The sequence below is a fragment of the Pelophylax lessonae genome (assembly GCF_965119305.1).
Source record: "Pelophylax lessonae genome assembly, chromosome: 6".
NCBI lineage: Eukaryota > Metazoa > Chordata > Amphibia > Anura > Ranidae > Pelophylax > Pelophylax lessonae.
The window spans coordinates 53,491,415-53,506,868 of NC_138773.1; the positions used below are offsets into that span (position 1 = coordinate 53,491,415).

Genomic DNA, 15,454 nt, shown 5'->3' on the forward strand with positions numbered 1-15,454 from the left:
AAGCTTTTTACTGTTTAGCCACGTTTAGTACCATTTTTTGGCATTTTGCCTTTTTGCAGGTCAGCAGCCTCTGCTCCTGGATGCACAAGCTGTCTTTTTTTTTTTTCTACTGCCCCTAAACGCTTATGTTTCCAAACGCCTCTGACAGTTTGTGTGCATGGACACATAGGCTAGCATGGATGGGCGTTTTTAGAGGCAGTAAACAAAAACATCAAGTGCCCCTAAAGTGGGGTACACACTGCCGAAAATTCCCATCCGAGGTAAAATCATCCGATTTTTTGCCTAGTGTGTACACAACTTTCAGCAGCCGATGCCGACATTTTCAACGAAAAAAAACGGAGGGACAAACGCCAACATTTTTATCGTCCGTCCCCAGACGACCAATTTTCGTTTAATGTGTATGCAGTACGTGCGTGAAAAATCGGATACGAAAGACCGCGCATGATCTGAAGTTGCGGACAACCCGGAAGTCTAGGAACAAATGTGCCAGAAAAAAAAAAAAAAATTGGACGAGAAATTTCGTGAACATTTTTGCACTGTCAACTAAAAACGGTAATGAACGCTGAGCAAGAGAGAGAAAAATCAGAGGATATTTCATCCGATTTTCGTCACGTGTGTACGGGCCTTAACCGCAGCTCTAAAACCATTGTGTGTGCATGAGCCCTAAACCTTGAATTCTCGCTCACTTGTCTTTTTGGTGACATTGGTCACCAGGAGAAATGAAACCGGTGAATCTCCCCAGGGGGGACTCTGACGGCAATTCAAATCTGACTGATTCTAACCCTTCACCACTCTACTAAGCACTAAAAAATTAGTTTTGCTTTTACATACACCTAAAAGGTAAATCTAAACCCTAAAAATAACTGCTCATATTTCCTTCCTTCTGGTCTGTTATGTATACCGTTGAAAGCATTTTGTTATCTGTTTAACCAGTGCAAAAAATACCTGTTGATCCATTGTGGTCCTGTCCACTCTGCACTAGCTTTCTGCCCAGGTTACCTCTGAACTACAGAGCACCTCCCCCCCCAATCTTAGAGGAGAGGGGGGGGGGAACGGTTCTGTAGTCTTAACATACCTTCTGTCCTACAGTGACAAGTCTCCTCTTTCATAGTGATGCCACCCTGGGGCAGGAAGTATATTCCTCAAGCCTAGATTCAGGTCACCCTCCTGAGACTGGGTGCCAGATGCCAGGAAGAGGCTTGTCCAATGCCCCGCAAGCCAAATATGGCCAATAAAAAAAAATATGATGGCAATTTCAAATTTCAGGGGAATCCCTGCCTAGGACTGGAAGAGTGAGGTCTGCCTCCCTGTCCATTTGTCTGGAACAATAAAGTTATCAGCATTGAATTTTAAACTGTGTTGGGAACTTTTTTTTTTTTTTTTTTTTCCTTCCTATGGGAAGTGTGTTACTGGTAGGATTACTAGGTAAAAAAGGGAGAAAAAACTTATAAAAACCTTATCTAAGTACTAGTAAGCTGCAATATATTACCTTTCTGTTTTTGGGTTTAGATGCACATTAAAACCTGGTACACATGATGAGAATATTAAATGATTGATCGTCTGGGTTTTTTTTTTTTTTTTTTGCATGCTAGTGTCCTATCAAAAATTAAGAGTACTTGTAAGACAGAATACAACTTGGTCTATTGTATTGTAATTTATTCTTTTGTTTCCGAGCATGTGCAGTCTTGGTCAGTTGATGTTTTTTTTTTCTTACGGTATTGACTAAATTAAAAACTTTTGTGCTTGTCCCTTTTGGATAGTTTCGCTTGAACTGTCATGATCGCCTCTTGAAGGTTGTGTATGGACAATCAAATTATCGGATAGCTCTGAAAACTTTTTTTTTTGCGTCCAATTAGTCTCATCGTGTATTCTAGGCTTAAGCCAGAAATGTACTATGTGGTTGGTTGATTTCTACCCAAATTATCCCCTCTGCGTGCATGACAAGCAGCTTTGTAAGCTTCCTTAAAGCCTTACTTCAGAAATTGTAAAGTAACCTCTTGTTTGCCTTCCAGGGTCGTCTCCTGTCCCTGCTGGATGATAACACTCTCCATCTGTGGGAGCTGCAGCAGAAAGATGGCTGCTCCCAAATCGAGGAAACCAGGAGCTTCATCCTACCAGGCCGACCAGGGTTCGACTGCGCTAAGTACTCAAACTCCTCTTCTTTCTCTCTCACGCTTGTGGCTGAGCAGATTAAAGTAGAAGGCAAGCAGCAGGGGTGCCTCTAGACCACAGAGCAGGGGATCAATGCTTCGTTGTCTGAGTGCAGATATAGTGTGTGGAAAAGGCCACTGCCGAGCCGACCTGAAATGAGTACCCAGTAAGGTTATCCCTTTACTTCTATTCTCCACACCAAGAGCAAAGGGGAGAATCTGGTTGATGTGGGCAACAAACGCAATCTCCTCAGTAATTATTTACAAAGCCTGATGTGCTTTGTGTTCAATAGTTTTCACACATGTGAAGTACATGTGTAGTCTCTCTAGAGGCCCCCATAGACAGCTTGAATTTTGGCCTATTCCAGCTGAATGGTTCATAATTCAAGCCATGGGTGACCTTGATTTATAAAAGTAATTTAAAAAATAGACTGAACTGGGTGCATAATTTAAAAATAGACTTATCCCACTATTTCTTTGCATGAAGGTAAAAAAAATCTTCCGTGTGCAGCAGCCCTCCCTATTACTTGAGCTCCATCTTGATCCAGCGATGTGCATGAGGGCAGCGGTTCTAACAGGTCTCTTACTCATTGGCTGAGAAAGAAGTGGGAGCCATTGGTTCCTGCCACTGTCTATTGCAGCCAATAAAAAGAGTGACGGCGAAGCTGAGCCGCACTCCGTGTGGGAATGAACACAGAGCAACAGCTCGGGTGCCTCCATAGCAAGCTGCTTGCTATGGGAGCACTCGGCTGAAAGGAGGACCCGAGAAAAAGTGGATCAGCGCTGCTCTGTGCAAAACCACTGCGCAGAGCAGGTAAGGCTTCATTCACACCGGTGCATGTTGCTTTTTGAGCATTTCTACAGTGTGTTTTGTACAGCGTTTTTTTTTTTCCCCACGATTTTCAGTTTTTTTATGGGGCAAAATCATGGTAAAACCCCTCTACGTGGGTTTTCTACAGCTTCCCCATTAAAGTCTATTGAACCAAAAAAGTAAACCAAAAAAAAAATCTGCATTTTGCGTTTAAAAAAAAGTCCCTGACCCTTTTCAAAAACAGAGCCACAAAAACACATTGATGTCAACGTGTTCCATAGGAACCCATGTAAAAAAATGTCCTGCATTTCTGCAAAAAGCGTGAAAAAATGCATTGGTGTGCATGGAGCCTAAGTATTACTTTTTTTTTTTTTTTTTTTAAACAAAAAAAAAAATACCAGCCTTTAATATCACTTTATGCCATCTATGCCCAGCCTTAAGATTTATTTCCACTTTTGTAGTCCAAATTTGAGAAAACCTCACTTTGTTTGTGTTCCCATTCACATAGCAGTTAGTTACACATTACTAAAGATCTCACTTAGCTATGAAATAAGAACTGCCTACATTGCCTGTAACAGCTAACAAAGTTAAAGCCTGCATTGGAAAAAGGCATACCACTGAGAATGTAGGTCCTGTCAGTAATAGTTATTTTTTACTATTTGGGACTCCTTTTGAATCCATCTGTGGACAGAGATGCATGAAAGCAGTCTAGAAAGCTCTTGGCGTCTCATACTCATAGAAGGGTTGACTTGTTGGCTTTGAAATCGATGGCCAGTGGTTCATTCACCCTGGGTTGCAGGAAAGAAAATTTGTTAAATTCCTCCATCAACACATTTAGTTATCAATGTAATACATTTAGTGTTGATGGGCGAATTTGGCTGATTTCTGCTGAATTTTCATCCATCTATGGGCGGCTTTAGATCATAACTGGTCTAGTGAAGTCCTGTAGTCTTCTCCACTAGCAGAGCACAGTGGCTCTTGCCTACATAGAGCAATATGTGGACGGCTCAAACACACTGTAACCCACTAGAATTTATCGCTGATCTGCCTTCTGTGAAGTGATTGGGTGCTGTTAGTGCCTGACCTTTCCACATCATCCTGATTGTGCAGATGGCCCGGCTCGGGGCAGGCAGTATACAAGCGTGAGGAGGAGGAAGAGGGTCACTGGTGGAAGGTGGGACCTTTGCAAACTTAAATGCCACGGGTGATTGGGTACCACACAGGATATCCTTTTTTTTTTTTTTTTCTTTCTTTTTTAGTTGTATTAATGCTAATTGTCTAATGGTGATTGGTAATATGTCACTTCTCCTTTTTTATGGACACAGATTTACCATCCATCTATGGAGCATGTATGCCTTCTTGTCATTTCACATTTCATAGCATTAAAGCCTAAGTGTAGCTAAATGAAAAAAAAGAAACCTCTGCACAAGGGACATAACCTGCAGTCAGTAGGATGATGTCTCCCTTTTGCTGATACTACTTCTGTTAGAAATCCTCCGTCATTTCTGAATGTCAGATCGTATCAATACATTCCAGGTGCCCCCAAAAAAACTGTGTGTGTGTGTATAAAGTCTGTGTTCTGTAGAAAGCAGCCACACTCTGAGCAGAAAAGCCTGTGCCCTGCCAGCATGAGGATTTCAAAGACACTCAAATCAAAACTAACCTGCAAAATATTGTACGTGCGAATTCCCAGTGTCCTACAGTGCCTTTATAGCCTGTGTATTTCTATATACCTGATGTGGTTGGGCAATAAAGTGCCAAAATCAGGCTAAATGTATTGCTGCGCAATTGCTTCGTCTACTGGCATTGCTCGCTGATGTAAATTCCTGAAGCATTACCCATATTTACTAATGGATTTTAGGAAAATGTGTGCTTGAAATGTTTATTTGGTTGGCAAATTTACATACCCTTTTATTACATTTTTTTTTTTTTTTCTCCTAACATTGTAAATGCGAGATTTATGTTGGCAGAAACTTTGCTTTATGGCTGTTTATAAAGTCTTTGTTTTATGGTTGCCTTGTCCATGCTATCAGAAATCCCAAAATCTACCTCCTCTGGCGCATGATGTATACTTAGTTTTTTTTTTTTTTTTTTTTATATATTAAAAAAAAAATGCCAGATCATACCAGGCAATGTTTAGTGACCTTTTGCAGCAATGTGCTGGAACCCTCAGTATTAAAGTGGTTGTAAACCCTTACATATACCCAGTGAAGTGACTGGCCTCAGGTTTTACACAGAAATGAAACAAATCCAACTTAAAAACTGTACCTCTTGATCTGCAGTCCCCTCCGCGCGCTCCTCCTTCTTTTTTTTTTTTTCTCCGTCTTTTTTTTTTTTTTTTTTTCTGCCTTCTTGTAATAGCTCTGGGAGGTGATTGGAAGGAAGACACCCCTCACCCTTCACACAGGAACAGAGCAGAGGCTGTCGCTCAGCTGGAGCTCCCTCCCCTGTCACCATTTTTCTCTTGGTGTCAGAAAAGCATTTCAGAAGTGACTCCTGCTTATAGCAGAGGAATAATGCAGCAGACAGAAGTGACACTTAGTGCTTTGAACCACTTGCCGACCGACGCACGACTATTTACGTCGGCGGTCAGCCCCTCACAGGCAGAGCGACGTAGGGCTACGTCGCTAGCCTGTGAGGGTCTTGGGAGCGAGCGCCCGCCGCCGGAGGCGCGCTCCCGCCCGGTCACTCGTGATCGTCTGGTGAAGAGGGAGAAAGGCAGGCGGCTGATGTAAACAAGCCGCCTCTCATTCTCCCCTGTGTAGGAATAGTGATCATACGGTTCTACTATGTAGGACCGTTGATCACTGTTCATAAACCACTAGCCACATCCAATCACAGTTAGAATCACGCCCCTAGGGACACACATAACCCCTCCCTCTCAAAGTTAACCCCTTCACTACCAGTGTAATTTTACAGTAATAGTGCATATTTATAGCACTGATTACTGTAGTAATGTCACTGGTAGCCCCAAAAGTGTCCATGTCAGTCAAGGGTCTGATCTGTCTGTCGCAGTACCGCAAAAAAAACCGCAGATCGTCGCCATTACGCGTTAAAATAAACATAAATGACAAAAATCTTTCCCTTTGTTAGTAAACGCGATAACTTTTGCGCAAACCAATCAAAATACGCTTTTTGCGTTTTTTTTTTTTTTTTTTACCAAACATATGTAGCATAAAACAAATTGGCCGAAAATGTTAAAATTTTGATTTTTGCATTTTTTTTGGGGGGGAATTTCATATAAAAAAATGTGAAAAATATTGTTATTTTTGCAAAATTGACGCTCTTTTTTTGTTTATAGCGCATGATCAAAAAATCGCACAGGTGATCAAATGCCACCAAAAGAAAGCTCTGTTTGTGGGGAAAAAAGGACATCAAATTCGTTTAGGTACAGCGTCGCACGACCGCGCAATTGTCCGTTAAAATCACGCAGTGCCGAATCGCAAAATAGGCCCTGGTCAGGAAGGGGGTAAAATCTTCCGGGGCTTAAGTGGTTAATTGAGATGGGTACTCACTATAGAGGGATATGCTCTGTTCATATTTCATGTCTGAGGTTTACAATCACAATAAATTTTTAAATTTAAAAGCTTCATCAAGTCAGATAAGTGAAAATTCAGATCTACTTACTATGGAGAGTACTGTACTTCATTACTAGATTACTTTGCACCAAATTTTTTTATTATAAATAATGTACCATGTATTAGACTCCTTTCACACTAGCCGACAACTTTTTCAGTGCAACTTTGGAGTCCGACTTTGATACTCTCAGGACACTGAAGTTGTGTCCGAAAACTGATCAAAGTAGTGCAGAAACCTTTTCTGAAGATGCGGCGACTTCATTAGTGTCAGTTGGAACGGCTCCCATAGAGAGGCATGGCATTTCACATGTCCTGTGACTTTGGGTCTCACAAGTCAGACCCTAAGTCCTAAGTAGCACAAGTGTGAAAGGAGCCTTCAGCTTTAAAAAAAAAAAAAAAAAAAAACACATACCTAGGTTTTGCTGAAATGAAAAACCTAAAAATAAGCACAAAGGATGAAACTTGGCATGTGTCTCTTGTGCTGATTCTTCTTTAAGGAGAAATCTTCCCTCACTCTGCCCGGATTCAGCAGGAAAGGGCGGGCATAGTAGAGCTCTATGGATGACCGCTCCTGACAGCCCTTTAGCTGTCCTGCTGGGATTCCCTGCGAGCAGCTTTCGCTTTGCACACCAACCACAGGGTGGTTTGCTTGGCACCACTGCCATTCATAGAAAACCACCTTGTGTGTGGTTTTTTTTTTTCCTTCCTTAACCCCCTTTCTTACTGAGCTATAGCCAAAAGACAGCTACAGTGGCGCTCTGTTCTGGGAGGGCATCCATGGACATCCTCCTGGAACCATGCCCCTCATGCACGAATTCCGCACACTCTGTGATCGCTTTGTCTTTTGGACACAGCTGTTCACAGATTGTGGTAATGGGGCAATCACAGTGGCCCTTTACCACATGATCAGCTGTGTCCAATCACAACTGATCACAATGTAAACAGTTGCCAGTTATTGGCTCTATCACAGCATGAGGAGAGCCGGTAACCGGCAATCCTGACAGGGGACATTTACACAGATCATCAGGGCACTAATCATCAGTGCAGCCTCATCAGTGCCTATCAGTGAAGGAGAAAAATTGCTTATTTGCAAAATTTTAAAACAGTTTTTGTTTTTTCTCCTCAGCCCCCCAATTTTTTTTTTTTAATGTTTAGCAAAATAACAAACCCAGTGGTGATTAAATCCCACCAAAAGAAAGCTCTGTCTCCAAAAAAAATTTAATTTGGGTACAGTGTAGCATGACCATGCAATTGCCATTCAAATTGCAACAGTGCTAAAAGGGGGGAAAATTGGCCTGGTCAGGAAGGTGATATAGGTGCCCAGTAAGCAAGTGGTTAAATAACGGTGGTTTCTAATTGGATGAGGTGGCGAGGGGAAATGTCACAATCTCCACCTTTCCCAATCGGAGAACGCTGTGTGTTCACTGAAAACTTTACAAGGTGTTCCATGAATGGAGGCAGTCCTGAGTGAACAACCCCCCCCCCCCCTCCATGGTAAGTGTGCAGAGCAGGACCTCACCATATCCTAACTTGGCATTGTTTCTGGTAGCTTGGTTATGCCAACTTTTTGTTTAGAAGGAACCCCCAGAATGTTTGAATGCTTGTGTGCTCCATGTCACTAAGCAGTTGTTCTGTAACCCAAAAAAAGCAGTTATGTAGTCGAGGATATTCTGTATATCTGTAGCTTGTGTAAATTACTTAATGTCCTAAAGTACATGCTGTGCAGCTCTGCTCTAGACAACCTATCCCCCCCCCCCCCCCCCCCCGTCCAACATCTCACCTTATCCTATCTCTGCAACTTCCGTACCGTTGCTCAGCAACATACATCCGTATCAATGACGACAGGGCTGAATCGTGCCAGTCTCATGCATGTTTTATTGGTTCCTCTATAATGCTGCCGTGTCCAGCTGTTCATCAGAACGAGCTGCGTAGCCGATCGATTGTCATTCTATTATACATTTCTGTAGCCCGAACAGGAGGACACCTTCCCATAATTCTCTGCGATGCTTGAGCCTTTGATGCCACTGCTGTGTCCTGTCCTCTGGAGGATGTGACACCCATGTAACAACTAAATAAAAAATAAACTCATTTCCTAGCCGCCTGACATTTCATAAAACAGGTTCACCACTCTTTAAAATGCATTTCCCCTGACTTGTCCATCTCGAGTTTCTTTGATTAGCGTACAGCCATAATTGTTTGCTGCTGCTGAAAGTTCTCCCCATAAATCTGTTTTTTGGTTGCTTCAAAGTCATAGAAGTCTGTTAAACTGTTAAAGGAGATCATGCAGATACAACTGAAATTCCAAAATGTTAACAGATTCTTTAGAAAGGGATTTAAACTCTTCCATTTCCTCGCTGAACAAGGCTTTGTGAGATTTCATAGAGCTCAGAACTTAAAGGGTAACTCCACTTTCGTGGGAAAAATGGCAAATTAAAAAAAAAAAAAAAAAAAGATGGTCTAGCATAAACAATTGCTACACAAGTCATATTGTAATTGATTGTTATTAAAATTACTTTTTTTAAATTTTTTTTTTTTTCAACCTGCAGCCCTGTAATTCTCTATGCAATGCAATATGGCTACCAGGGGGCATGGTGTGCTGAACGCCCCCGGATATGGCATTTGCTTCTTGTGTTATTGGATTACTAATTTTCCCAGAAGACTTCACTAAGATACAAAGCAGATTTTAGGCATCGTCTGCAAAAAAATGCCATTTTTGGTGGGCTGCATCCAAAGGGAAATCATGCCTGAAGGGATGCAGACCCTGCCACTTTCCTCATAAGAACCCTGCAAAGTGCATCAGCTGATTGATCATTATAAAATCACTCATTCGATTTGCTTTCCAGAATAACAATAGGTAGGAATACAGCTGGTTACAGATCAAGGTGAAGGGCCAATAACAGCAGCCCTTGACCATGTGATCAGCTGTGCCCAATCACAGTGTGTCACATCTAAATGCCTGTTATCTGCATTTGCTTTCCTCAGCCCCGTATGAGGAAAGGAAAGCTGGTAACCGGCTATACTGTGACGGGACATTTACACTAAGTGCAGCCCCATTAGTTCCAAATGGAGAACATCAGTGCTGCCTATCAAAGCTGCCTCATCAGTGCCACTTTTCTGTGTCCAACGCTGCCTCATCAGTGCAGCCTCTTCACCGCACATCAGTGAAGAAAGATTATTTGGCAAAAATGTATTACCAAAATGAAGAGGGTTTTTTTTTTTTTTTTCGCTTGCAAAAAAAAAAAAAACTCGGTGATTATATGCCACCAAAAGAAGACTCCATTTGTGTGAAAAAATTATAAAAATGTCATATGGGTACAGTGCTGCACGGCCACGCAATTGTCATTCAAAGTGTGACCGCTCTGAAAGCTGAAAATTGACCTTGGCAGGAAGAGGGGGTGAAAGGGCCCAGTATTGAAATCGTTAAAAAAAAAAAAAAACTGGCTCCTAACCTTTTTAGCTGCCTCCTAGACTTAAGGAACATTTTGTCAAGCCCTGTTCTAACCCACGCAGTTTTACTTTTACTTTTATTTTGCCTGTGGTAAGTTTATTTTTTGTTCAATTTGTGCTTGTCGATGGGCTTCGATGTGCAAGTACACCATCAGAACTCTTTGCGGTTGACCTGCATTTTACTTGCTACCACTGTTTTTGTAGTCCCATACACACTTTATTGGGGGGGGAGCAGTTTTAATGGGAACTTTAACTGCCGTGGTACTGCAGCATTTTTTTAAAATTTTATGTCCCGCTCACACTATGGGTAGGGTTGCCACCTCATCCCTTTAAACCCAAACACACATGAATTACACAGGTCCTGAGGCTAATTTAATGCAGATAAGGCACCAAGTGAGTTTGTTTACCACCTTAATCAGCCACAGTACCTGCTTAATTAACATGTGTTCAGTTTTAAAGGGATGAGGTGACAACCCGAACTATGGGGCTGATTAACTAAAACTCGAGAGTGCAAAATCTGGTGCAGCTCTGTATGGTAGCCAATCGGCTTCTAACTTCAGTTGGTTCAATTAAAGAGATTGGAAAGTCTCCTCGTTTAGGAAAACAAAAAAAAAAACAAACCTATTATACTTACCTGCCCTGTGCAGTTAGTTTTGCACAGAGCAGCCTACATCCTCCTCTTTGTCCCTCGTTGCTGCTCCTGGCCCCTCCCTCCTATTGAGTGCCCCCACAGCAAGCAGCTTGCTATGAAGGCACCCGAGCTGAGCAGCCAATCGGCCCGCCCCTCTCTCTCCTGATTGGCTAACTGACTTTGACAGCCGGGGGAGCCAGTGATCCTGCAGCTGTGTCTCAGCCAACCAGGAGAGAGTCTCGGACAGCCGAGGGACTCGTGGACATCGTAGACTCGTAGAGAGGAGGCTCAGGTAAGTATTAGGGGGTGCTGAGCAGGCTGTTACACATAGAATGCAATAAGATAAAAAAAAAAAAAAACTTCTGACTTTAGAACTTCTTTAAGCTTTGCCAAAAAAAACCTGGAATCGGATTGATTTTAATGCAGAGCTGCACCGGATTTTGCACACTCCAGTTTTAGTAACTCAACCCCTATGTTGTTGCAGTAATGCACATTATTTGCATTGATGCAGTGTGGGGGCAATTCATTTTGAAGAGCCCTCCATTGCACCTTGTGACGGAAGTGTGTCGCAGTGCGATGTGATGCATCCCATTTTAGTGGCTTGCAATGTACTGCCAGAACAATGATTCAATTGCGCGGCAGTGCTCTTCTGTCAGCAAGTGTGTCAGGGTGGCATTCAAAGAGAATAACAATGTATCGCACCAGCGCAAATAATATGTATTGCTAAATGCATTCAATGCATTAACGCAATAGCCCTTATGTAAATGCTAATTATTTAGAAGTGGTAACTTCTGATGATTAGTCGGTCTATAGTTTGGAATTGAGAAAGAAGCAATCGCACGCAAATTATTTTCCAGCAGGAGCATGGGCAAATATGGCTGCTTCACTACATAAAAAACGAATAAACAGAAACCATTTTTTAAATCTGATAAACTGAACGGATTTATAGGCACCCTATCTTTTTAATCTTCAAATCTGTTAGTTTGCTCGTTTAAAAGGTAACTGAAACTGGAAAATGCATGTGAGTGGTGAGCCTGTTTACTGAAAAGGAAAATCCATTTAGTATGGGATAAGGATTTTTTTTTCCAGTAATCATTTTTTAACAATCCCTCTTCTGTCCGCAGCTCTCCTCCGAGTGTCACCCGTATAACGGTCATTTTGGTGACCGCTTCCTGTGATGTGGTTGGCCTGGGTACAGAAGGAGGAGGGGTCTATTTTGTACAGATCCCAAGTTTGAAACTGTTGGAGGACCAGACGTTGCTGCAAGATGAAATTGTACAGAGGTAAGGAGGCCTGACGGGAGGGGGAGGGGGTGGTGAGGAGTGTGGCAGCAGGCAGGTTCAGGGAAATGAAAGAAGGGGGTCACCATCACCACTTCATGTTGAACAAAAAACATAATCAGAGTGCTGAATGAATGGTCTTCGAGGAATCCATTATCTGCGCTTTTAGTTAACCCTCTAGTACCATGATCGCACAGTGCACTAGAGTAGAACAATATCTAATCAATCCTACTTCAAACATAGTATTTATTTAAAATGTATGTTACGACCAAAAAACCCATTCATCTCTGCAATACATGTACATTTCCAATGTTTGTTTTATCTCTATAAAGATTCTGCAAGTACAGACAGATGCTTGTTCTGCTGGAAATTCACTCCTGTTGTGGGCTGACAACACAGATTTTTTTTTTGGACTGAGTGGTGTCAGCCCTGCCCAGTTGTCTTTTCATAATCAAATTTTTATTAGGCATTTTACACCTCATAGACGGGAATCAGAAGTCATCGGCCATTACAGAGTTGTACATTAGTACACCGTTTGCCCAGCTGCTAAACTACTTCTACTGCTCACTCTCCCATCATCACAGCAGCTGAGTTTTCTGACTTGACAGATAATATATTTTGCACTTGTTGGAAAGCTAAGGCACTTTTATTTTATTTTCAATGATTTTTATTGAAATTTTTAACAGGTAATAAAGAAGTTTTACATGTTTTGACAGTTTGATATTCCATGAATCTGCTACAATACAAATATTCCATTTCAAATGGGTTCTCTCTTAGTCAAAAATTCTGTATTGCTATAGCTAGGGTTGATGTGGTTATTCATTGTTGACAAAAGGATGCATCATACGAGTCACCCCTTGCCCAGTGTGGTGTTTAAGTTGAGCTATCAGGTCCTCATCCCTCTGTCTCTCCCGGATGTCAAAGCTGTCATTGCGAGGAGGAGGATCAGCCTAGGACAACTCTAGGATTACAGATAAGACCCCCTTTTTCTTTTTCTTTTTTTTTTAAGTGGTATATTTAACAGCTAAAAAGAAGCAAATGGAAGATCATTATTGAAGTTTATATACACTTTAATGTGCATCTCAACACTTATAAAATAATGCAAAAAGTCTTGTAGCTTATACATACAGAACTATTGTAGCTTGTCATTTATATCTGATATAAACTTATAGGAAGCCAGGGGGTGGTAACCTTCCCCCCCCCCCCCCAACAAAAAAAAAAAAAAAAATGGATGGGCCTTAGTTTTACTGCCCCCCTGGCTGCCCACCTGATTTGAACAATACAGCAGGACAGGGCTGTACACATGCCACGACTGGGATGCTTTGCTTCACAGCATTATTAACTTGGGGTGCCATTTCAGACACACTCAGTTTTGAGGCTAAAAATATCACAACCTCCTCTTCCTTCTCCCCCCCCCCCCCTGTAATTAAATTGTGTTTTGTCAGTAATAAAATTAATTTTAGGTTTTTTTTTTTTTTTTTTTTTTTCCTCCGAAAATATAGATTTAATTAAGATATTGTGCAACTTGAAAACTACAACTATCATCCCTTAATTCTACAGGGCCTCTGCTTTCAGAAAGTATATCATTTTCTGGGGGTGTTTAAGTAATTTTGATGTGTGTCCTCTTGGAGGGGAACTGGTTAGGGGTGCTGTTACCAGCCCTGGGTTTTACCTATGCCCCCCCCCCCCCCAAAAAATAGTGCCCTGAAAGTATTTTTGGTGAGCCGTACACAACACATCTCACACTGATGGTCTCAAACAATGGGCTATGTTTTGTTGTTGGTCTGAGCAATTTTGTAGGTCTGTATACCTTCTGATTTTTATGATCTCCTTGTGCAGCTTGCCAGATGAATACAGATGTGGAAAGGCCCTGGGTCCAGTAGAATCATTGCAGCAGCATCCAAAGGAGCAGGGGAAGATCCTGATTGGCTACAGTAGGGGGCTGGCAGTTTTATGGGACCGGGATTCCAGGAAAGTGGAGCATCTCTTCTTGGGGAACCAGGTGAATCATTGACTCTTATGTGATGGAAACTGTTAATAGCAAGTTCTTGATAAGGGAATTTTAACCACTCTGCAAACAGACTGGCAGGGGAAGCATAGGGAAGAAAAAAGTATATGCTGCTGGGAAGGAGGGGATTATAGCAAGTCTGTGGTGGTGTTGTGGTGTGTTTTTTTTTTTTTTTTTTTTTTTTTATGTCCTCAAAGCTCCAGTTTCCTTTTTAAAATTGTTATTAACTGGTAGGTTTGATCTCACGTTTGTGACTGTGAGAAGGACATGAAATGTGAGTTTCTTCAGTAAATGGGTTTTTAATTGGTGAACTGTTCCTTTCATTCAGAAATGTCATCTTCTCTTTCCAGCAATTGGAGAGTTTGTGTTGGGAGAGCAGCGGGGCATCGCTCGTTAGCTCTCACAGCGATGGAAGTTACATGGTGTGGGCGGCCAGCAATAATTCCTCCTCTACATCCCAGCCGGTCACCTCCTCTATTCCGTATGGTGAGTGTCTTTCATTGGATGCAGCTTGTGAGGCTTAATGTGTGTCAGTGCCTAGACCAGTGTTTCTCAACCTTTTTTCAGTCGAGGCACACCGCAGAAATTATGGACAGTCTCGAGGCACCCTTTTAAAAATGGACAGTCTTGAGGCACCCCGTCCTAAAAGTTTTACATAATGCAGCAACATACACACACGCATCGCCCAACGTTAGAGGTACAAGTTGGTACTGACTAGTATTCCAAGGTTTCTCTTTTTTTCTTTCGTTTTTCTCCATCACTCAGCTAATATGACCAAAACTTATGGAGAGAAGCAGGGGAGGGTCAAACGAGCATGCTACGCAGGCGACTGACATCCTCCTTAACTGATGATGTCATAGGTCGGCAGCTAGAGGGTCGTAACGGTGCACAATGAAAACCTGTGACTTTGTGTAACGTAAAAGGCAGGCTTCATCCACCTGCTGCCTTGTATACAATTTTTGGCGGCATTTCGCTGAGGCACCCCTGAAGAAACCTCAAGGCACACCAGGGTGCCTGGGCACCCTGATTGAAAAAGGCTGGCCTAGACTATGGGTTTTAAAATAGGAGTTCACTTTAAAATGTATGTATTCTTTTTGCCCTCTTCCCCGACCTAAAATACCTAAAAAATAATAATGTTCTCCAAGAGCTTTTTGCTATAATTTACTGGTATGCACAGCGTATTTTCACTCTGTGGCCGATTTTACCTGGCAAGAAATCCCCCTGTAGTGGTGCTGTGTCAGCGCTCTCGGCTGTCACGGGCACTTCCATCTTCTCCTTCGGGGTTCAGTCTCTTTAGCTGTTTGATTGCATGGACACATGGGAATCACATCATCATGGCACAGGGTGGTGCCATAAATGTAAGATGAGCTATGTATGCTTGGCTGTGTACGTGAACGCAGATGGGCAGAGAAAAGCAGTTAGGACAGCAGATAAACTGAGCGGGTCTCTTCGGCCATAAATACTACCGGTCAACGTTTGGGGTGGGTTTTTTTTTTTTTTTTTTTTTTTAGAGTTCAAATCTGCTTTTTAAGCCTTGGTTCTCACCAGT

General features: G+C 42.1%; 1 protein-coding gene across 2 annotated transcripts in view; it reads left to right on the top strand.

Annotated features, from left to right (window-relative positions):
• The window catches only part of LLGL1 (LLGL scribble cell polarity complex component 1), a 155,639-nt gene that overhangs the window by 78,332 nt on the left and 61,853 nt on the right, over nucleotides 1-15,454 (top strand). Inside the window, exons 4-7 of one of the 2 annotated variants that reach the window (XM_082261825.1) lie at nucleotides 2,013-2,143; nucleotides 11,742-11,900; nucleotides 13,737-13,899; nucleotides 14,256-14,391. In XM_082261825.1, the coding sequence (XP_082117951.1) occupies nucleotides 2,013-2,143; nucleotides 11,742-11,900; nucleotides 13,737-13,899; nucleotides 14,256-14,391 (589 nt within the window). The remainder of the gene's footprint in view (nucleotides 1-2,012; nucleotides 2,144-11,741; nucleotides 11,901-13,736; nucleotides 13,900-14,255; nucleotides 14,392-15,454) is intronic. The other variant, XM_082261826.1, reaches the window with a different exon arrangement.